This window comes from Gopherus flavomarginatus, chromosome 8 (assembly GCF_025201925.1).
Source record: "Gopherus flavomarginatus isolate rGopFla2 chromosome 8, rGopFla2.mat.asm, whole genome shotgun sequence".
NCBI lineage: Eukaryota > Metazoa > Chordata > Testudines > Testudinidae > Gopherus > Gopherus flavomarginatus.
Genome location: NC_066624.1, coordinates 29,947,689 through 29,972,203, shown reverse-complemented (window position 1 = coordinate 29,972,203; position 24,515 = coordinate 29,947,689). Strand labels below are relative to the sequence as shown.

Here is a 24,515-nt window from a genome sequence, read left to right as displayed (position 1 = left end):
CCACAGTTATATATCATACAATAATCATTCTGTTCTCTGTCAGTTGCTGCCATATATCAAATACTGAAATTTACAAAGGATAGAAATTTTGATTTGCAAAGAGAATCAATACAACATTTGAAAAGCAAAGGCTCATGCGTATGTACTCTGTTTTCACTTGCTGTCTTTATTTGACATGTGGAAGATTTTATGACAGATGAAATCTTTAACAGCAGATTAAAATTCAGCATATGTTGGTTCAACAATTAGAAATTAGTATTTATGCTATCTGTATAGTTCTCTCAAACTTTTTTCAATAGCACATGTTCTAATTTAGGGTGGTACTCCAAAAGAATAAGAGAAATTGAGTAAGGAAATAGAGGCTATTCAGATACAGTTAACTCCTCACTTGAAGTCATCCCGGTTAATGTTGTTTCGTTGTTACATTGCTGATCAATTAGAGAACATGCTCTTTTAAAGTTGTGCAATGCTCCCTTATAACGTTGTTTGGCAGCCACCTGCTTTGTCCACTGATTACAGAAAGAGCAGCCGGTTGGAGCTAGGTGGCGGGGGCTTGGAACCAGGATAGATCAACAGCCCCCCATCAGCTCCCCACTCTCCTAAGTCCCCTGCGCGGCAGCTGCCCAGCAGGCTATCAAGTGCAAGCAGTTAAACTGTCCTTCCCCCCCCACTGCCATGTTCTGCTCCTGCCCTCTGCCTTGGAGCTGCTCCTGGGAGCCTCCTGCTTGCTGTGTGGGGGCGGGGAAAAGGGAGGATAATGTCAAGGTGTACCCCTCCCCTGTGCTCTTCCTGCCCCCCGCTTACCCCATCTCCATGGTGCGGGGCAGGGGGAAGAGAAAACAGGGCTCAGGATGGAGGGAGTTTGCTGGCAGCAGCTGCCGTCTCAACTTGCTGATCTACATAAAAAGGCAATATACTTACAGTGCAGTCAGTATACTTAAAGGGGCAATGCATCTCTCTCTCTCTCTCTCTCTCTCTCTCACACACACACACACACACACACACACACACAGTCTCTCTCTGCCATGCTGTCTCCCCTCCCTCCTTTTGTGCTGCCTTGTAGAGTGTGAGGCTACATTAACAATGTGTTAACCCTTGAGGGCTCAGCCGATCGCTAGTTCATCATTTAGCAGTAAGGCATTCCCTGGGAAATATCTCACCCTCTGACTTCACCACCTCAACCAGACTTCAGTCATCATTGCTCTGTACAGTATTAAATTGTTTAAAACTTACACTGTGTGTGTGTGTGTGTGTGTGTGTGTGTGTGTTTGTTTGTTTTTTGTCTGGTGAAAAATATTCCCTGGAACCTAACCCCCCACTGACATGAACTCTTATGGCAAAATTGGATTTGCTTAAAGTCGTGTTTTTTAGGAACATAACTACAACATTAAGCGAGGAGTTACAGTATTTGTTCCTCTTGTAGATCTAAAAGAAAATGGAGTAGTCATTTTTATGGATAACTTTGAAAAGGAAAAATACTATTCTTATTAAACTACTCCATCTAATTTTATTTGAACTACAGTTATATTTGTCTGAACAGCAACCTAGTTTAATGCTATCCTCAAAGAAATGTTGGAGAACACTGTATGGGAGGCTGCCATCTTGAATTTTCTAATGCTGTTATTGCTGTATCTGGAATAAATACATAACTAAGACCAAATGAGCATTGATGCCTCTGTCTTGGAGCTGTAGGCATGGTCATATGTGAAAATTTATAGTATAGACTCTTAATATACCTAGCTCTTATGTAGTGCTTTCCATCGATAGACCCCGAAGCACTTTACAAAGGAGAGAAGTATCATTATCCCCATCTTACAGATGGGGAAAGTGAGGCATGGGGAGTTGAAGTGACTTTCCCAAGGTCATCCCATAGACCACTGGCAGAGCTGTGGATCCTGAGTCCCAGTCCTGTGCACTAGCTTCTGAGCTATGAATAGAAAGTAGACCTCCATGTATTTCTTTATGTTGAAAGCAGTTGAATTTGTTTCAAACCCTTAAAAGACTCTTCAACTATACATAAAGAAAATTCCTTTTTAAAGGAGGCAAAATAGGTTTCAGAATAGGAAGTCTTTGCCAAAATGCTAATCCCCTTTATAGATGCTTTAGACCTGGAAGCAAGATTTGGCCCATAGATATACATATTATTATCTTCCATTCAAATCCTCAGGTGGATACCAGACCACACAAATCCCACATTTCCTTTGTTAAACAGAAAATCACTTTAACTAATCAGTCTTCAACAAATCCCTTATACAAGGTGTGCCTTATTAATGTTTTGCCTCTGTATCACGTTCCCTATATAATAAGGCAGACAAATAAATAAACAGTTTCAAGTTTTTAAAGTGCTTGTACACAAATGCTAGAAGTTTAAATAATAAGCTGGGTGAACTAAAATGCCTCATATTAAAGGAGGATATTGATAGGCATCACAGAAATCTGGAGGAGTGAGGTCAGTCATGGGACACAGTCATTCTGGGGCACAAAACATAGTGGACGGACAGAACAGGTTTTGTGGGGTAGAGGAGAGTGGCACTATATGTGAAAGAAAATGTAGACTTGAAGTAAAAATCATAAATGAATCAACATGTTCCATAGACTCTCTGTGGATAGTAATTCCATGCTGTAATAAGAATATAACAGTAGGGATCTATTATCAACCACCTGACCAGGACAGTGATAACGACTATGAAATGCTAAGGGAGATTAGAGAGACTATCAAAGAACTCAGTAATAGTGGGGGGTTTCAGTTATCCCCATATGGACTAGGTACTTGTCACCTCTGGATGAAATGCAGAGACAACATTTCTCTGTACTTTAAATGACTGCTTCTTGGAGTAACTGGTACAGAAACCCACAAGGGGAGAGGCAATTCTCGATCTAGTCCTGTGTGAAGCGCAGGATATAGTCCAAGAGGTAACTATAACAGGACCACTTGGAAATAGTGACCATAATATAATAACATTTAACATTCCTGTGGTGGGAAGAACACCTCAGCAGCCCAACACTATGGCATTTAATTTCAGTAAGGAGAGCTATGCAAAAATGAGGAGGTGAGTTAAACAGAAATTAAAAGGTACAATGACTAGAGTGAAATCCCTGCAAGCTGCATGGACACTTTTCAAAGACACCATAATAGAGGCCCAACTTAAATGTATACCCCAAATTAAAAAATACAGTATAAACTTAAAAATTGCTACCGTGGCTTACCAACCATGTAAAAGCAGCAATGAGAGATAAAAAGGCATCTTTTAAAAAGTGGAAGTCAAATCCTATTCAATTTATTCATAAATGATCTGGAGAAAGGGGTTAACAGTGCGGTGGCAAAACTGCAGATGATACTAAACTGCTCAAGATAGTTAAGACCAAAGCAGACTCTGAAGAACTTCAAAAAGATCTCACAAAACTAAGTGTTTGGGCAAAAAAATGGCAAATTAAATTTAACGTGGATAAGTGTAAAGTAATGCACGTTGGAAAAAATAAGCCCAACTATACATACAATATGATGGGGGCTAATTTAGCTACAACTGATCAGGAAAGAGATCTTGGCGTCATCGTGGATAGTTCTCTGAAGACGTCCACGCAGTGTGCTGCGTCAGTCAAAAAAGCAAACAGGAAGTTAGGAATTGTTAAAAAAAGGATAGAGAATAAGACAGAGAATATCTTATTGCACTTATATAAATCCATAATAGGCCCACATCTTGAATACTGCATACAGATGTGGTGGTCTCATCTCAAAAAACATATACTGGCATTAGAAAAGGTTTAGAGAAAGGCAACTAAAATGATTAGAGGTTTTGAACGGGTCCCATATGAGGTGAGATTAAACAGACTAGGACTTTTCATCTTGGGAAAGAGGAGACTAAGGGAGGATATGATAGAGGTACACCTCTACCCTGATATAATGCGACCTGATTAACACATTCAGATATAACACGTTAAAGCAGTGCTCTGGGGAGGTAGGGCTGCGCGCTCCAGTGGATCAAAGCAAGGTCAATATCACGCGGTTTCACCTATAATGCAGTAAGATTTTAACTCCCGAGGACAGTGTTATGTTGGGGTAGAGGTGTATATAAAATCATGAATGGTGTGGAGAAAGTGAATAAGGAAAAGTTATTTACTTGTTCCCGTAATATAAGAACTAGGGGCCACCAAATTAAATTAATTGGCAGCAGATTTAAAACAAATAAAAGGAAGTAGTTCTTCACACAGCGCACAGTCAACATGTTGAACTCCTTGCCTGAGGAGGTTGTGAAGGCTAGGACTATAACAGGGTTTAAAAGAGAACTAGATAAATTGATGGACGTTGTATCCCTTAAAGGCTATTAGTCAGGATGGGTAAGGAATGGTGTCCCTACCCTTTGTTGGTCAGAGAGTGGAGATGGATGGAAGGAGAGAGATCATTTGATCATTACCTGTTAGGTTCACTCCCTCTGGGGCATATGGCATTGGCCACTGTCGGCAGACAGGATACTGGGCTGGATGGACCTTTGGTCTGACCCAGTATGGCCATTCTTATGTCTGTCTTCAGTCTGTCCCATTCTCCAGAAAGGAGTGTAACACTGAATTCATTAAACTTAACATAGAACAGAAAAGTGGTGTGGACAATATGAAATGGAAGAAATTAGGAGATGGTGAATTTTTTTTAACAGAAGAAACTTGCATAACCTTAAATACAGTGCCATGACCATAGTGTTTTACTGAAATACTGTGTATAAAAAAACTTATACCACATAATACGAATTAAGGAATCTGAACTACAGTGCACTGGTGATCTTCCAGAAAACACCATCCAAGCCACCATGGATGTGGAGGCTCTCTACACAAACATACCGCACACAGATGGAATACAAGCTTTCAGGAACAGTATCCCTGATGACACAGCACAACTGGTTGCTGAGCTCTGTGACTTTATCCTCACGCACAATTATTTCAAATTTGGTGACACTATATACCTCCAGACCAGTGGCACCGCTATGGGCACACACATGGCCCCACAATATGCCAACATTTTTATGGCTAACCTGGAACAACGCTTTCTCAGCTCTTGTCCACTCACGCCCCTTCTCTACTACGCTTCATTGATGACATCTTCATCATCTGGACCCATGGGAAGGAGACTCTGGAAGAATTCCACCACGATTTCAACAACTTCCACCCCACTATCAACCTCAGCCTGGATCAATCTATACAGGAGGTCCACTTCCTAGACACCACAGTACAAATAAGTGACCGTCACATAAACACCACCCTATACTGAAAACCCACCAACTGCTATGCCTACCTTCATGCCTCTGGCTTCCATCCCGGACACATCACACAATCCATCATCTACAGCCAAGCGCTGAGGTACAATCACATTGGCTCCAACACCTCAGATAGAGACCAATACCTACAAGATCTTCACCAAGCATTCTCAAAACTACAATACCCACATGAGGAGATAAGGAAACAAATCAACAGAGCCGGACGTGTACCCAGAAGCCTCCTGCTGCAAGACAAGCCCAAGAAAGAAACCAACGGAACTCCAGTGGCCATCACCTACAGTCCTCAGCTTAAACCTCTCCACTGCATCACAAGTGATCTACAGCCCATCCTGGACAATGATCCCTCACTTTCACAGACCTTGGGAGGCAGGCCAGTCCTTGCCCACAGACAACCCACCAACCTTAAGCATATTCTCACCAGCAACCACACACCGCATCACAGTAACTCTTAACTCAGGAACCAATCCATGCAACAAACCTCAATGCCAACTCTGCCCACATATCTACACCAGTGACACCATCACAGGACCTAACAAGATCAGCTACAGCATCACCGGTTCATTCACCTACATGTCCACCAATGTTATATATGCCAGCAGTGCCCCTCGGCTATGTACATCGGCCAAACTGGACAGTCCTTACGTAAAAGGATAAATGGACACAAGTCAGATATTAGAAATGGCAATATACAGAAACCTGTAGGAGAATACTTCAGCCTCCCTGGACACACAATAGCAGATTTAAAGATAGCCATCCTGCAGCAAAAAAACTTCAGGACCAGACTTCAAAGTGGAAACTGCTGAACTTCAGTTCATTTGCAAATTTGACACCATCAGCTCAGGATTGAACAAAGACTGTGAATGGCTAGCCAATTACAAAAGCAGTTTCCTCTCCCTGGGTGTTCATACTTCAACTGCTAGAAGAGGGCCTCATCCTCCCTGATTGAACTAACCTCATTATCTCTAGACTGATTCTTGCCTGCATATTTATACCTGCCTCCTGGAAATTTCCATTACATATATCTGACAAAGTGGGTATTCACCCATGAAAGCTTATGCTACAATACATCTGTTAGTCTATAAGGTGCCACAGGACTCTTTGTTGCTGTAAACTAATTTATCATATATAAAAAATATTTCTATAACTTGAAAGCTTTCGATGAAGGATTTTTTTGCTCCAAGTGTGCAGATAACTTCACATGAAATCATAGACCAAGCAGCACAAAAGGGTAATGCATTAGAAGGTAATAAGAACATATGAATAAGGGACTAATATAAACTTCTTTTACTTATGAAGTACAGTTTTTCTTCTACCGCCTTACTTACATGTGTACTTAGAACCTGTAGTCATGTAATTTTGACTGTATTGCAATGCATACTTGCAAAATGGCAGAGTTAAGGCTGGAAACACAACCTTAATTGTCTTGCCTGCCTCTTTTGATTGCCATTTTCTGCAAATTTAGCTGTTATTTTTTTAGCATTGTTTCCTATGTGCTTGCAGAAAACCCACCACCCTCTCAAATTTAAGACTGCTTTTCCAGATTGTTTTCTCTTTTTTATTTCATGGTCAAGAATTGTATGCTTGTGTATGTCAGGGGCCATTGTGCTGGAAATTTGGAGACAACAGGTGAGCTTGTTGAAGCTGGGCTGATGCCAAATTCAGAGGAAAAAGAAAACCCCTAACTCTTGACCTCTGGGGTTGGATATGCCAACGTCCTGCCTCCCACTTCCCATTTAATTTTGTTTCCAATACTGCCAGGACCAGCTCTCAGAAGAGAGATGAAGATAGGTGAATTCTACCATGTCACTGTGATGACACTTCAAAGTCTGAAGTTGCCTATGCAATACAAACAACATAATTGCTAGAAAGTCTAGATGTCTGGTGGTCGTGCCCTAACTGCAATGAATGCCATACTCCTCCTTAACCTAATATACAGCAAAAAACCCATACACATAGTGTGACAAAGTGGTATCATATATAGTCAGTAACCCCAGAAGAAAAAATTGATTGTGGATGATGAATCTGCAGAAGGCTACCTTTGTCTGCTCCTGTTCATATATAGACAAACAGCTTGTCAGACAGTCAGTCCCAGCATCCAGACACACTCCATCATACACCCAGGGGTGTAAGTCCGTACCCCACCCCTCATCCAGGCTTAACCCATAATTTGGCTTGTCTGGGAAGGGCCACCCCTCTTTTATGCATGCAGGCAGGTATGTTCTGTATCAACTGATGTTTTTCAGTTGTAGCCCCAAATAAAGCACATTACTGTAATTGAGTCTGGCTGAAGGTGACAAAGGTAAGGTTGTTGAGGCTTGTATCAGAAAGGAAATGTCTCTGCTTTCCTGACAGGAGCAGGTGAGGGTGGGAAACTCTTTGCCATTGCTTTCTGGAAATACAGAAGAGGTTGAGGATCTAATAAATCCCAACTTTTAATTGTTAAGTCAAAAAGTTTGGGCAGACTCCTTTAATCAAGGGACAAATGCCATTTCTGTTTCTAATATCTGTTCCCCCATGCTATCAAAGTTTTCTTTGTCTTTTCTGGCTTGAGCCTCAGATTGTTACAGATCATCCAAGAATTGGTTGAAGGCTGGACACTAGGAAAACCTATTGACTATGCCATTCTGATATATTTATTTAAAAAAAAAAAAAAGGTGGGGGACAGAGAGCTGTGTGTCATCAAAGTATCAATTGTTCTGCTAAGCAAATTGTCCAGTATTACTTTGAGTTCTCTTTGAGAGAAAAGAATTGAGCCACATAAGCACAATTTAGCTATTCCTGCTGTGGTTTCCAGGCATGTCAAAAGAACCTTGCAGTCAGTGATATCAAAATTTGCTGATAGATCTTTTAAAAAAATAATAATAATAAAAAAAAATCACCGTAGTTGCTTAATGACTTACTGAAGGTAAAGACTGATCAATTTGTTCACACTTGCAAAGCAAATCTTTAAAAGAGGTCAAGGAATTCTAGATTTCTTCTTCTTCCTTAACTATATTTCCCAAAAAAATTGATTTAAAAACAAGAGAGTAGTCATCCTGCCTAATAAGTATCAGTCTCACATATAACTTCTTAATCATGGCCCTAACAATCTTCTTAAGAAATGCTGTATATCCCAAGAAGGATGTGAGGCCAAATTGCCGGTTGCAATTTAGAGCTCTGAGTGCTTCCAGAGTCTGAGTGAGCAAAACTTCCTGAAACACAAGAAGAGGAGGATTCTGCATCACCTGCTCTGTATGCACATCTTTTGCCATGCAGGCCAATAATTCAATTGCAGATTGTGCTCATTTCTCTCTCAAACATCAAACAGTCATTATTTTTAATTCCTCTGTGACATAGATCAGGACACTGGAACACTTCATCCTAAAACGTGAATATTTTGCAACCTTATCTGTAGTGTATATACCGAATGTATACCAAATGTTTATTCAGTATGAGCAAAAGTGATGACTAAAACCTGACTTTATTTTGGAACCTTAATGCATAGGTAAGCATCAAACTATCCTCAAAGAAATCTCCGTCATGCACATATTGATACTGTAAGATCACAAATTGCTTTGAAGTCTTTACAGTGGATTGCTTATTCTAGGACTTCCATATTTTAAGGAACTTTAGATATGTACTGGAATTGTTTTAGAGTTTCTCTCTAAGCTGTGACTTTTCTCATAGTTTTAGAGCAGACTAGTAATATTGGTTTAATATTTTCAGTGGTTTAATTTTCTTTACTTGCTTTTAATGGCAGCATTTTTTTTAAGGAAAACTTCTTAATACTGCATTGTTTGGATCTCTGCAGTATTTAATCATTGATCCCCATGGCCACTTCAGAAGGTACATTTTTCTTTTGAGGAAAATTCTTGCCATGATCATTTATGCCACCTTTTGTATTTATGCATTAAGCAAGGTCTGTGGTGGGAAGTGTTAATTCAGTTAGAGCACTCTTCTGTCTTAGTGAACACCTAATTGTACCATTGCGTGGCTGAAAAAAATGCAAAACTAAAGCCCTAGTTGCTGGTAGTCCATAAAGCTCCCCTAGTACACCACTTTTTTTTTTCTTTCTCCTAACCTATGTCAGATTGTGCCTGTTTTGGATTGTAGCTGCCTCTGGTGGGTGTGAAGTGACCCCTACCTATATACATTTGTAAAGTTTGATCTGTTGGATGAAAGGTACTGAATAAATGTAAGCTGTTCTATTTATTATAGTGATAGCACCCCAGACAGTTCCAGCTATAATACAGAATTTAGGTAGCTGTTGTAGTACATTAATGTAAACTGAATGTGAAATGAGGTAATATGTACACTGGTCAGTCTAAAAATACAGTGTTACCTATGAGTTAGATGTCATCACTTTTACCTGATCAGCATTTGAGAGTATTCTCTTCAAATTTATATTTTAGAAGAGAGTTGATAGACTAAACACTTTATAACTTGATAACAGGATATAAAATTATGTTGGTTTCTTTCAGGATTTATGACTTTATAATAATTTTTGTACTTATGTATTTATTCTTTAAGAGGGTGTCCTGACAGCCCTCACTGGTACAGAAGACCTTTGCTATAGTAGAACCAGCACATTCCTGCACAGGCAGTAATGGGTAAAGGATACAGAAGGTCAACTCCACCTGCATGCTTCAAAGCTCTGCTAGGGATGTGTTTCTTCATTTGAAAGTCTGGTGGAACCAGAGTATCTGAGATCTACTTAAATCTGTTTTAGTATACAGTATGCCAGCCATATAGCTACAGCAGCTACTAAGAATTGCACTGCCTTGATGATTCAAACTGTGCGCCAGGGAGATTATTTGGCCCTTATTTTCTACAATAGGCAGTATGTTCCCTAATTTGGGAAACTGAATATTCCCATATTTTGAGGATTAGTAGCTGCCCCAGTAAACAAAGTTTACATAATCTTCTGTTTTCCTCATACTGTGTCATTTGTTCCTACTAACAGTTAAACATAAGTTCTGTTCTGTGTTAGTATCATTGTGCCTTCCCACAGAGATCTAAAGTGTTTTATGTTGAATTAGTAAACTTAAGAGAATTTACCATATCATGAGTCATAGATAGTCATTGTATTTATCTTACATTTATGTCAGCTATCATATAATGAGCAATATGTGTTAACTTCCTTTTAATTAAAAAAGATGTAATCCTCTTTACTGGCCTTTGTAATTTATATATTTAATATGTTGGATACAATTCAGATTAAGCCTATTAACCACCAGAATATGAGAGTTTTATTGTTGTCGCTCTACAAGAAAGTGCCTGACAGCTGGTATATATTTTCAGTAAAGAAGGGACTCTTTGGTGATGTATAATAGGGAAATAAGCATTTTTTCTTTTAAATAACAATAGTAGAGATCCTGTTGAGTGTCGCAGAATTGTTAAGAGCCTTATTAAGCTCTTGGTAACAGTTAAAAGAAATACTTTTCTCCCCAGGACTTTCTCAGCTTCAAATATAAGTCCTCTAGAAAGACCCTCAAGAGTAGTAGGTGCTCTGATCCAAGATAGGAGGGTTCATGTGGTCAAAAGACTATCTGGATTTAGATACTGGTTTCTGTGGGGGAAGGAAATCTTTTTTAAATTAAATTTGGTGTCTTTATAATAATCTTTTGATACTCATTTTTAAGTGTTCAACAGCAGCAAAAGATATGGTTTATATTCTAAAACAAGGCTTTTGCAGCAGAACTTGCAACATGGTCTGACTTTGGCCACATTGTAAGAGGTGCTTAGCACCCTCCACTTCTAGATCAAGCCCTTTGAGTGTGCTAGTATGTGTGCGCACACTGCTATCTGATCTAAAGTCTCTGGGCGCTAGTAATAATTCAATTGCATGGTTCTGAGTACAGTTTTGAAAGTATATGATATGGCTCATCTGATACAGAGAGATCTCTCTGATTCTGAGGTTCAGACTTCTGTCTCTCAGGATGTTAAATTCTGGTTTATTGCTGTACTTACTTCACTTTCCATTTCTAATCACAATACAGAAGTTCTTTACAATCAGTCACAATGAATCTTTTATTTTTTTCTAATATATTTCTAGGATGTGTGCCGTATTTGGTGGAATCTATTGTCTTCGCCATTCAGTACAGTGCCTTGTAGTGGACAAAGAATCTGGACGGTAAGGGTAATACTATACAAGTAACCTTTATACATAAAACACAGTTAAAAAACGCTGAAGTTGATTTAAAAAAAATATATTCTTCAAAGATCCTCCTTGGTATTAAGAACACATCAACCTTGATTAAAAGTAATTTGTGTATAGGTCCTCCAGAACAAGGAAAGTGGGTCTAGAATATAGAAACTAAATTAATTTCCCTGTGATATTACTACAGCTCCTGATCATCCAAGCTTGGAAGACAAATCATTTCAGCTGCCGGGGGGCTGGTGATGAGTGATGTTAGTTTTCCTTGTGGCCTTACCTACTCTAATTGATTTTCATCAGATGACAACAAAGCCCTCTGTTATTGCATTTTTAAAAATGGAGCTCACCTAAAGACTCATCAGATTAATCTTTGCTGATAATGCATGTCACTCCAAGAGAAAAGACTTTAATGAATTTTTAGGTAGATTGTTGTCATAAACTATGCTGCCCTGTTATCCTAGGATAAATTCTTTTACAGCAGTATCAGGCCTGCAGGCAGCTCTAAAGTTGAGTGAAGAAAAATCATCCCACATTTTTTCCCCTCATGACATTGCTTGCACCTCTGTGGATTGTTATAGTTACCATTGTGTGTGTGTGTGTGTTTTTTCAAGGATTTAAAAGTCAAAATGGCCATGAACTGAAACTTGATGATCTAAATCTTGTTCTGAGAGTAAACTTAATTTTAAAAACAAAACAAAAAAAGTTAGAGTATTTTTTCTAAGTTGGACATTTTAAAGGTGCTGTGCAGCTTTCAACAGCTGTTGAGTTCTAAGCCAGAGGTATGGTAACTTAGCGGTGGTGGCTGAAGTGATTCCTATAAATGGTTTGTAAAATATTTTGATTTCTTTTCAAATGAAAGAAACTGTACATGGAAATTCTTGGTTTTTGTGTTTTGGGATTTTTATTCTTTGGAATTCTTTTTGTTTTGTTTTGTTTTGTTTCCAGGTGCTTTGTGTGAGCTTTTGTAACTCTGTGTTTTTAAACTGTTGTTCAGTTTCTGTTGACAAATATTTCAGTTTGTAAGGAGGATATTGAAAATCAGTTCTTTTTGTTAGACAATGTTGCTGGGCTTGTGCAATAACATTTTAATAAGAATAATTGTTTAATATGTTAATTGAAATTGACACAACTCACTTATGTTGCATGGTTCTCACAGCTAAACTGGACCTTACCATATTGTGCTTACATATGCACGTAACACCAATTCTTTGTGGGCCACTGAAATTCTAGGAACATACAGAGTTGCCAGTTTCAGTGCTAACTACTCCACAGTTGATTCAGTAGTATTAATTGCTTAACGCAGCAGTTCCCAAACTTCAGTCCATGGACCACTAGTAATCCGCAGAGGGCTGACTGGTCCAGTGATGCTGATTCTCCTCCTTGTTACCAGCTGATTCTACATGACTCCAGGAACTTTCAAATTAAAGCCTTGTGTGCATGTAGAAGCAACTGGAAATGAGGAGGACGAGCTGACATAGCTATTGCTAAACAAGAGGACAAAGAGAGGGGAAAAAAAATCACCTTTGGGGAGCAAGCCTCTAGTGGGGCTATGACTCACAGCCACCAAAAGGAGAGCAGTGTTCGGGGGAGACAAGGAATAGATAGATGGCTGGGCAACATGTGGTGATAAATGTAATATGTGGTTTCAAAGAGGAGGGGAGATATCTCCTTGTCCACTCCTCTGTTAAGATATGGTGCATTCTGTGAAAAACTTGGAAAACTTTCTTTAACTCATTTATTTGAGATCAGGTCACCTAGTAATTTCTCCCCCCAGTTTTCTGATTTTTGCCCCCTCATTTCCTATCCAATTGACCTCTCATCTTTTAGATATTCTCTCCATCTCTCTTCTAATTACTCTTAGTCTCTGTTGGTGACCTTTTTTCACACAATAGTTTTTTTTTTCTTTCCAGCATGGCCCAAATGCTGTGTTTTATCAGAATTTATCCACTATTGGTGCCATCTTTGGCTCTCTTGTGGCCACTTCATTCCTCTTATTTATTTGTCTTGCCAATTATTTCTACTATTGGATCCTGTTTTCTGTATTTTTTTTTTCATGGAAAGAGAATTCATGCAGCATCACACTGCTGAGCATTTCAGACTCTTCTTAGAAACTTGACTCTTGAACTTACCACTCTTTGCCTGTTAGGTGTGCCCTAAATAATGTGAATAAATAATCTATTCACTTCATCAGAGTTTCTGTGTGTCTTCATACTTCCTGTATGTGCTTGGATTAGCCCATTTGCCTAATTAACTAGCCCACTCATATCATTGCAGTGCATCTGCTCCTATTTTCACTGACAGTCTTTACCAGATTCCTTCTTCTTGAAATAATTCACCTTTGAACAGTCATTTAATTACTGTTATCTGAAGCTTTATATGAAAATACAGCATAAAGTCCAGCTGCCCAAAATGTGGTTACCTGCATCTTCCGTGGTTTGGGCAATCATGAACTCATTAAGCTCGTGTTCCAGTCCCTTTCCCGGCTACCTGGCTTCCAATGCCAGTTTTAAGGTCTTCATCCTAATTTTGACCAAGTTGATCAAGTCCAGGCTATATGAAAAGTAAAAACTAAATTTCAATCTGTGAACAACTGTGACAGTGTAAAACACGGGGACAAAGCTTTCTTGGTTGACAGAATACAGCTATGGAACAAACTTCCAGAGAAAGTTAGGTGAATCCAGAACCTGACCATCTAAAGGAAATGGTGCAGAGCCTTTCTTTGTGACAGTGCCATTCTAGAGCATTCCAGGATGCCACTCTCAAAGTTAGGACCTCTTTCTGAATCTCCCTCAAGAAATTTCCCTTTTCCCTGCGAAATTTTCACATCTGGCATTTTTGTTCTTTTGATTTGAGTTACATGTGTCTTCCACTTTGAGCTACCTGTCTCTGCTATTAGAAGTTTAGTTTAGGGCTTCAGTATCACTGAGTATAAACATACAGTGTATATTGTATATCAGCGTTTCTAGTTTACTATCATTCCAAGCATATCCAGATAGTTCATGGGTGTTTTCATTTTCAAATAATTGGCTTTGAATCACATCTGTGCTAGCATACAAAAACCTTTGTATTCATCTGAATGAGTATAGCCTAACATTTGAGGCACACATCCAGAAGATAGATAGTGATCTGTGTGTGGCAGATTTTGTAATGGACACAGGCTGATCAAGAGAAGTTGTATAACTCCCCCTACAAGTTACTGCAAGTTCACCAGCAAAGTGTCCACTCAAAGAACAAGGAATAAAATAGACTTGTCCTGAGAGTTTAATAAAGTGATTTTATTTGCTGGTTGGCTATCGTCTGACATGGCCAACAGCTCAAAGTTTGTATGAGTAAACGAAGTTGGTCCTGTTTGTCATGGTGGTTTAAGGATACACATGAGGAGCCTCTCTATCACTAAAACAAGTTCTCAGGCCATTACCCACCCACTCTGAAGCACATCTAAGGTTCAATACTGCCTTCCACAGTACCCAATGAAATTCAATCTTCACTAGATTATTGTCCATATCTTATATAATGGAATGGCTTTCTTGAATATAATTGTTAAATATAGCCCTTTACATGTAGTTCGTCGTATATGAACCATTGTAATATGCAAAGAAGAGGTTATAGAAAGTTGGAATCTTTTAGATATAGCTGTTCCAAGACTTGAATAATGCAACTAAAAGGTTTTTCACTGTAGCTATGTATCTTTGAACAGGTGTTGGATAAATAAGCAATTCTGCTTCAATTAAATGTAATGGAAGGAAGGAAAAAAGCTGAAAAGTTTACATAAACAAGCAACCTAATGTAAATCACCAATTTTAAAAAAGGTTTAATTTGTTAAGATACTATGTTGCTAGATACTATAAACTTGACTTAACTCTGGTGTTGTGTGTTAGCAAACTGAAAGAGGAGCATGCTGTTTGCCCTAAGGGAAATGCAAATTGAATTTCATTACTATTATCCTTTTAGTGTCTTTTGCTTTTAATTCCTATATGCTTAGTAGAGATTGCTCATTTAGCTTAATTTGGTAAGATTTAAGGTATTTTAATTCACATCTAGTTTATTTCAAGTATGGTTACATTAAAAATAATTGCTAACATTTTATGTTGAGCCTACTTTAAATGTTTCTACTAAAATAATTCTGGCCCAAAAACTGAAAAGATGTGACAAATATAAATTTATATTTCTATAAAAAAAGATATAGCAAACACATAGTAATTTACATATCTTTCCTGAAATATTGCATAGTGGCTTTGTCAGTGCTGTTAAGTCCATTTCAAGGATGTCGCCCTTAGTCCATTAGTTTGGATAATGAGCCCTATAAAGTACATTTATAACTCATGGCACTGCAAGGAGATGGATTCTAATTTTCATCCTTTTATCTAGACACATTGAAAGAAGGTCAATGGAGAGTTCTGTATGATTCATTGTCCCAACACATATCAGATGACAGAGACCTGATAATGTCAGTGCATAAGTGTTTTCCTTATTTGGTAGCAGCACTTGAAAGAAATCTTCTCATGATCATCCTTTGAAGTGAAGTGGAAACTGATATTAAAAGAAGCAAGAAGCTTTTTCTGTTTAAAACCTTATCAGACATATGACTTGATAGTTGTTCCTGAACAAAGGAGAGAAAACAACACTTAACAGGAAAATAAAAAGCCTATATGGTTGCTTTTGCTGGCTTTGAGTGATGCAACATGACATTTAATCAACCTTCCTCCTCCAGAATGTTTGGGGGGTATGGGGGGAACTTGTTTCATAAACAATATAAAAGATTATAATTAGATATGAACTGTGCCAGCTTGACTTGCTTGTTTATTAGCAGTATTTAAATGAGTGCTTTACAGTGAAATTAATTCAGCTCACATTTTAAAAAAATGAAGTAACAAGTGAAATACATGTTGAGTAGAATGATTTACATTATATGTATATGGTATTTCATGTTAAAACTTGATAATAAAAATATTAAACATTTATTTTAAATATTTAATTTTAATATTTAATATATTTAAATGGACTGTGCACTGAAGCTGTTGAATTTAGAAAGAGTTAGAACGTTAGATGGGTGGTATGCAAATCACACATTGTCCATTATAATGAAATTAATATTTAGATTTTACAACTTTTATACCCTTGTCACTATTAAGTTCTTGCTACCATTCCAACTAAGTTGTGAGTCTATTCTATCCGTATTTCTCTTCTGACTCTCATTTCAAGTACCGACTTCCCATAGAAAGTTGAGGTGAAATCCTGGTCTCACTGAAGACAATGCCAACCCCATCTACTTAAATAGGGCCGGGATTTCATCTTTTGTGGGATTTTTAGGTTTGTTTACAGTATGAAAACTGGCTAATAACTAGTGTTATAGAAAACGTTTATGCTTATTTTGTAATCAGATATCTATTGGTAGATGAGTAATAAATTCTGGAGTGTGCTCCATTGAGGCAACTGATTTGTGTCAGTTATTTGGGTAGCCAATTCAAAAAGCCTTCACTCTTCTAAGTGGGATGTGTTTTGCACATCAGCCAAAAAGTTCAATGAAAAAGTGTTCAATATTTTTATACAGAAAATGATCTGACAGTATAAAGTGCCTTAAAAATCCTTTTGAGAATTCAGGATTAAACCTTAAAGATCTTTGTGACGTTAAAAAAAAAAAAATTAGCCCCAAAGGAAGAAACTGTAGAATGTGTATCTACTTGAAGTTGAACTAAGAACAGCAGTCATTAAGAAGAGTATCCTCTGAAATTGTAGTCTTGTCCAGTATGTTCAGCTTCTCAGCTTTGAGAAAATATAAACAAACATGGCTTCAAAGCATGTCAGCTGGTCAATAGTGGCTAGTTTTAATTATTGCCCTTAGGAAACATTGTTTAATTTATTTCTAACAATGTTTTAATCTTTAGTTGCTAAGTGTATCTATTTTGTTTTTGTTCTTCAAGTGATGGTCTTTATGTGTATTCCACTTTTGGGTACACGTGCCTAAGTTTGAATTTTTTTTACAGGAAGTGTCCATTGACCCATACATGCACCATAGATTTATTTGTACCCTGAAACAAGGGCATCAAGGGTGATGCACGAGAACACCTCTCCAGTTCCTTCTTACTGCTGCATGGGCTGAGTTAGAATCTTTGGTGCCCTCAGCTCCTTTCTGTTGCAACATTTCTGTAAATATATTGTATATAGTTTGTTTTGCTGACAGACACATAGAAAAACATAAACTGTTGAGCAATAGTCAACATAATTTCTGTAAAGGGAATCGTGTCTTACTAACCTATTAGAGTTCTTTGAAGGAGTCAACAACCATGTGGACAAGGGGGATCCAGTGGACGTAGTGTTAGATTTCCAGAAAGCCTTTGACAATGTCCCTCACCAAAGAGTCTTACATAAATTAAGCTGTCATGGGGTAAAAGGGAAGGTCCTTTCATGGATTGAGAACTGGTTAAAAGGGAACAAAGGGTAGGAATTAATGGTAAATTCTCAGAATGGAAAGGGGTAACTAGTGGTGTTCCCCAAGGGTCAGTCCTCGGACCAATCCTATTCAACTTATTCATAGATGATCTGGAGAACGGGATAAACAGTGAGGTGGCAAAGTTTGCAGATGATACTAAACTGCTCAAGATAATTAAGACCAAAGCGGACTGTGAAGAACTTCAAAAAGATCTCACAAAACTAAGTGATTGGGCAACAAAATGGCAAATGAAATTTAATGTGGATAAGTATAAAGTAATGCATGTTGGAAAAAATAACCCCAACTATACATACTAGCTACGAGTCAGGAAAAAGATCTTGAAGTGATCGTGGATAGTTCTCTGAAGATGGCGACGCAGTGTGCAGAGGTGGTTTAAAAAAAAAAAAAAAAGCAAACAGGATGTTAGGAATCATTAAAAAGGGGATAGAGAATAAGATAGAGAATTATTATTGCCCTTATATAAACCAATGGTATGCCCACATCTCGAATACTGCGTACAGATGTCGTCTCCTCATCTCAAAAAAGATATACTGGCACTAGAAAAGGTTCAGAAAAGGGCAACTAAAATGATTAGGGGTTTGGAGAGGGTCCCACATGAGGAAAGATTAAAGAGGCTAGGACTCTTCAGCTTGGAAAAGAGGAGATGAAGGGGGGATATGATAGAGGTATATAAAATCATGAGCGATTATGGAGAAAGTGAATAAGGAAAAATTATTTACTTATTCCCATAATACAAGAACTAGGGGTCACCAAATGAAATTAATAGGTAGCAGGTTTAAAACAAATAAAAGGAATAAGTTATTCACGCAGTGCACAGTCAACTTGTGGAACTCCTTACCTGAGAAAGTTGTGAAGGCTAGGACTATAACAGTGTTTAAAAGGGAACTGGATAATTTGATAGAATATCAGGGTTGGAAGGGATCTCAGGAGGTCATCTCGTCCAACCCCCTGCTCAAAGCAGGAACAATCCCCAGACAGGTTTTTACCCCAGTTCCCTAAGTGGCCTGCACAAGGATTGAACTCATAACCCTGGGTTTAGCAGGCCAATGCTCAAACCACTGAGCTATCCCTTCCCCTCCTCCTGCCCCCGGTGGTTAAGTCTATAAATGGCTGTTAGCCAGGATGGGTAAGGAATGGTGTCCCTAGCCTCTGTTTGTCAGAGGATGGAGATAGATGGCAGGAGAGAGAGCACTTGATCATTGCCTGTTAGGTTCACTCCCTCTGGGGCACCTGGCATTGGCCACTGTCGGCAGACAGGAGACTGGGCTAGATGGACCTTTGGTCTGACCCAGTATGGCCGTTCTTATGCTGGTTTTAGAGTATAGTGTGATCTTCAGTCATCCTGTCACAACTAGATTTTTTTTTTCCAAGGGACTTCTTGGATTCTTTGCACCACTGATGAAATTCATATCTTAGTGGGACCTTAATTTCATTCTGTTGTCTCTCACCAGACCTCCCTTTGAACCACTGGTGATGTATTCTGTGGCCCATCTGTCTAGGAAGGTGACCTTTCTAATCACAGTAACATTAGCCAGAAGTGTCAGGGAGCTGGGGGCTCTTATGGCAGACCTTCCATATACTACCTTTTGTAAGGAAAAGGCCTTGTTATGCAGCCACCCCACATTCATCCCTAAAGTAGTGTCTGAGTTTCATGAGTCAAACCATTAACTTATTAGTATTTTTTCCTAAACCTCAAGCCTCGGATGAAGAGAGGAGCCTGCATTCTCTGGATGTCCAAAGGGCTTTGGTCTTTTATCTAAAATGAACAAGAGGCATTAGAAAGATACATAAACCACATGTTACCATAGCAGAGAGATCAAAGAGTCAAGTTTATATCTGCTCAGACTTTCAAAATAGATTTCTGGTTGTATTATCCTTTACTAACTAGATCACATCCCCCCTCAGGGGGCTTGCAGGCTCATTCCAGACGAGCACAAACAGGTTCTGCTGCATCTCTGAGAGACATAACCTTAGTAGAGGTATGTAGAGCAACTACCTGGAGATCCTTGCATATCTTCACAAGACATTATGCTTGGGTCCACTTGTCTACTGTGTACATATCTGTGGGGACTGCATTATTACAGTCAGCTGTCGCTTCTGCTTCCTCACACTCACCATCAGTTTGTCCACTGTTTTTGAATCTCCTCTATGTGGAATATACATAGAGACTATCACTTGAAGAAATGGAGTTTATTTACCTGTAACTAGAGGTTCTTCAATATGTGTGGTGTCTGTCTGTATTCCGCCATCCACCCTCCATCCCCTCTGCTATGGATTATTTGGATTCCATGGCAAGAGTAAGAACTGGAGAGGCAGTGGCCTGCACCACCCTTTATGTGCTCAGTTTGGAGCACAAGGAGAGCTATGATGTATTAGCAGTGCATGTGTACTCATGCATGGAACACAGGATAGGGATCACACTTCTCAAAAAACCTCCAATTATGGGTAAATAACTTCCAATTCTTTGAGATCCTTTTTCTCCGCTTGTAATATTTCAGTAAAATAGCTAAACTTCAGCACATATTCCCCACCATTTTAGCTTTCTGTACTAGTATTCTTGTTACATATTTTGGTTTTTGGACTCAGTTTTCAGCTTTGATAAATAAAGAAACATTACTTTGTTGCATTGTACTTTAACAGAAGATATGAAGGATTATTATAACCTCAGATATTGCCAGACAATAGTATCACAATTTTTTTATATAGATAGCAGCTGTTTTTTACTTAGTAAATGAGTGAATGGCTACCTTGAAGACTAACACCAATGGCATTTCCTAGAAAATAACTAGTGTGGAAGTATTTCACAGAAAGGTAGTTAGACAGTATTTCATAGGGACTGAATCTGTGTTTGCCTTCCAAGGGATCCCAGGTATAAATTATTATTTAATTTGCCATTATTTTTATATTATAGTAGTGTCTACCCACAGTCAAAATCGAAACTTATACACATATCTTACATGCTGGTACCAGTGTAGACAAGGCCCTTAGAGAGGTTCTTAATATTAGATTTTCAAACATTTGCCTGAAGCAAACTTAAATTTTTTTTACCTTTTAAAACTCTTATAATTTGTCTTCAAAAGAGTATTATCTATCATGATCATTGTTCTGCTCTTAGAACAACATGATCTATTGTGCTTTGTCAATACAACTAAAGAGTTAGATCACAAATGCTTTGTAGAATCATAGGCAGTAGGGCCAGAAAAGACCACTTGGATCACTCAGTTTATCCCTTCTCACAACCCCACATTTCTCAAGACTATTCTCTTACAACAGTCAAACTAACTTTCTTTCTAACTTGTCATTAAAGCTTTATTACTACAGTAACCTTGTCCTTGCTTTGATAAAGGGTACCACTGGAAAACTTACCGTGGTGATATGGGTTTGGAGCATAGTAAGTAAGAGTAGGGACTGGAGGTTCCTTATAGGAAATCATTCTAAGTTTCACTTTTTCAGTTATCATCGCCTGCAGTTGCCATAAAGAGCCACGGTTAGCAATCTGGATGTAATACATGATTTTTGTTTGTGAAATGATGATATGCTCTAATACTATTTTTGGTATAATTAGAACAAAGAATTGCATACACTACATTATATGTTTCTCTTTTCTTGTAAGGTCGTGTTATAAGTAATCAGATTTGTGCTAAGGAGTCATTTCTAGCTGTTTATAGGTAAAATACATAGCATTTATTACTAATTGTTGGAAACTCAGTTGAATCCCTCAAAAAATGTTCAACTTTATGAGCCTAACAAATTACTTATACAAATTATGTCATGAAATTAATCTCTTCTTATTGTGTCGTGCTTCTTTTACAGATGTAAAGCACTCATAGATCATTTTGGGCAAAGAATAAGTGCTAACTATTTTGTGGTGGAAGACAGTTACCTTTCAGAGAAAACTTGCACAAATGTGTGTTACAGGTAAATAGTCAGCAAGAAGCATAGTAAGTGCTATTTTTTAAAAACCTCCAATATATAAAATATGTTGCAAATGAAACTACACAGCTTGATGCAGAGGGCAGCCTCATGGTAATTTAGCCTAATCCTGTGTGTTTTTTTTCCTATGATGTGTGCATATTATAGAGGGCACTATGTACCCTATATTTAGCTCCCCTATTATTTTCATTATACATTTTTTTCTGAACGGTTTTTATTGAAGAACTCTTAATATTTCTGTTCATGCAGCAGGAATTTAGTATTTGTCAGAGGGATATTAATTGATTTAGAGTGGTGCCTGTTGTACAGTTTTGTATGAGTGTTGAAAATCATCATTTTTCTCTGTGTTGCTGATCTGAGTTCATTACTGGCTCCTTGTCACAAGGAAATTAAAAAAAAAAAAAAAAAAAAAGTCGTTCCTGTAGCCTTGCACATATACTGCCCTTATGTATTCAGTGTGTTCCAGATGGGGGACAGGCAAAATGTATCAGGTACAATATCAACTTATTGACACCAATCAGTTGGGGAATTAAGACTTGAGTTCATGATCTCCTGGTTCCCAACCCAGTGCTCCTTTTTTTAGTCTGGAGTCTTTGCTAGCGTGTTTTTGACCATATAAATTGCTATAAAAATGCTAAGTAAGAGAGCTGATGGAAAAAAAAAGTGTCAGTTCTACAGGAAATACCAATATTTTGACATTTGTTTTCATCTCAGTTTTGTTTTGAGTTAATATTAATCTCTGTATCCAGCTGAGCTGTCATGATGTGTTATGGGAATTGTAGTTCCAGGTCTTTTATACCCCCATTCTCCTCTGTGTGCCTTGTTCCCTGCCAAACTATATCTTGCATCATATGCTGTCATCTATCCTTGTGGTCAAGCTGTCATCATGCTTTGCTTTTTGTTTCAATTTTCCCAATGGAAAGTTCTGTCAAACTATATTTCTCTGTGCAAAATTACAATGTCGCTAGAACCCTGTTTTCTGGAGGGGAGATATTTATTTGGCAGTTTTCAACCAGCCCTGCCAAGAACTCTGAAAAATCAGGCCATACGTGTCTCAAACTGGGGTATATAGAAAATTAGGTGCCCAAATTAGTGGAGATATTTTGCAAATTCTGGCTTTAATTTCCCTATGCTTCAGTTTTCCATTTTTGAAACCTCTCCCAATCTCATACAGGTGTTGTGAAGATATGTGCGTTAGGCTCACATATTACAATAATTAGTACTGTAGGAAAGGAGATGAGAAAAATAATTGTCCTTTGTTTCATGGAGCATTTGGATGATGTACAGTAAATAAGGAATGGGAGCATACTTTGAGTATAAAAATAAATATTAAATACCTCAGTCCCTGAGTACCATCTATCCTGTGCAGTGATGTCTATCTCTATATTTGTGTACAGACACACATGGGTTTGTTTGTGGTGGAAAACTTGCTTTTCAAATTGAAAAAGTGATTGACAATGTAGCTTGATGCAGTAGTGCCCACCTGGGGTCGCTCTTCCAATCCAAACACCAGTTGTTTTCTCTACAAACTTAAAAACACCAGTCTTTGTTGTTACTTCCTTTTAAAGGAATTTTTTACCCTAAATATGTTGTAGATGCAGTTACAGTTCTTCCTTTTGAGATTTTTCTTGTTTACCTCACATCTTCATATGATGCTGGCAGCCAGCGGGAATTCTATAGCCTTGTTGGTGGTGATTGTTGCATCATTCCCTCCCTGCCCCCCAAAAAAAATTGTGTCAGAACATTGTTTCAGGGAGCCTTTTGGTGCTCCAGGTGTAGTATTCTTATACCATTTTTGCTTTATATGTACCATGACTTTTGTTGCTGACTAGCCTGACCAATTTACACAAGAGCTAGGAAGCTTGTCCCAGATTCCGCAGAAATGTCTCAAATATACAGTTTTTAGGCACTGAATATGATTCATCGAGGCCATGTTATTCTTGTAATTTATATGATGAGTTGCTTGTTTCTAAAATTAAAAATGTTTTTTCTCATTCATTTGATTTTTCCCACTGAATGTATATGAAATGTCAGTAATATAGGCATTTGTGCATAAAAATATAAAATTGCCTCAAAATGCTATTTATTTTGTAACTAGAATGTTATAGAATCTCTGAAATGTAGAATTCTATTATAATATTCTGGTAACAAAATATTTTTGTTCATTTAATAGAAGCTGAAGCCCTAGTCTTGCAGTCTTTTACTCACATTAATGCTTTTATTTTGGCAATGGCTGTAGTGCATTAATTGAGGTTGTAGAAGTGGGCCTACTTTGTAACACAAAATATGTAATTAATAATGTGTAATCATGATAGCTTATATTTAAGTAACAAAAATAATTTGCCACAGTGGTAATATTGTAACTAAATTATTTTCAAAAGGCCTGAATCCAAATAGCTATGTATTTTCTTTTGTGAAGTACCATAATTGCTTCGTTTATTTGCAGGCAGATCTCCAGAGCAGTGCTCATTACAGATCAATCTGTACTAAAGACAGATTCAGACCAGCAGGTACGTATCAATTCCGTATTTGTAATCTTTTTAAAGAGTTGTATATGGTCAAATTAAACTTCTGTGAAGAATTAATTTGTATTTTTGCTTCTATTTGAATCTAGCTTTCCAGTTAATTGATTCTATTGATATTGTCTTAATCCCATTTTTTCTCCTTAAAGTAGCAAATTAAATGTAAAATCAGTCAAAATGGAAAACTACTAGCTAGCAATGGGACTGAC

At 37.9% G+C, this 24,515-nt stretch overlaps 1 protein-coding gene across 2 annotated transcripts in view; it reads left to right on the top strand.

Moving 5' to 3' along the window:
* The window catches only part of CHM (CHM Rab escort protein), a 157,368-nt gene that overhangs the window by 95,732 nt on the left and 37,121 nt on the right, over window positions 1-24,515 (top strand). The window contains exons 9-11 of one of the 2 annotated variants that reach the window (XM_050965045.1): window positions 11,299-11,376; window positions 21,665-21,769; window positions 24,231-24,294. In XM_050965045.1, coding sequence (XP_050821002.1) covers window positions 11,299-11,376; window positions 21,665-21,769; window positions 24,231-24,294 — 247 coding nt within the window. The remainder of the gene's footprint in view (window positions 1-11,298; window positions 11,377-21,664; window positions 21,770-24,230; window positions 24,295-24,515) is intronic. The other variant, XM_050965046.1, reaches the window with a different exon arrangement.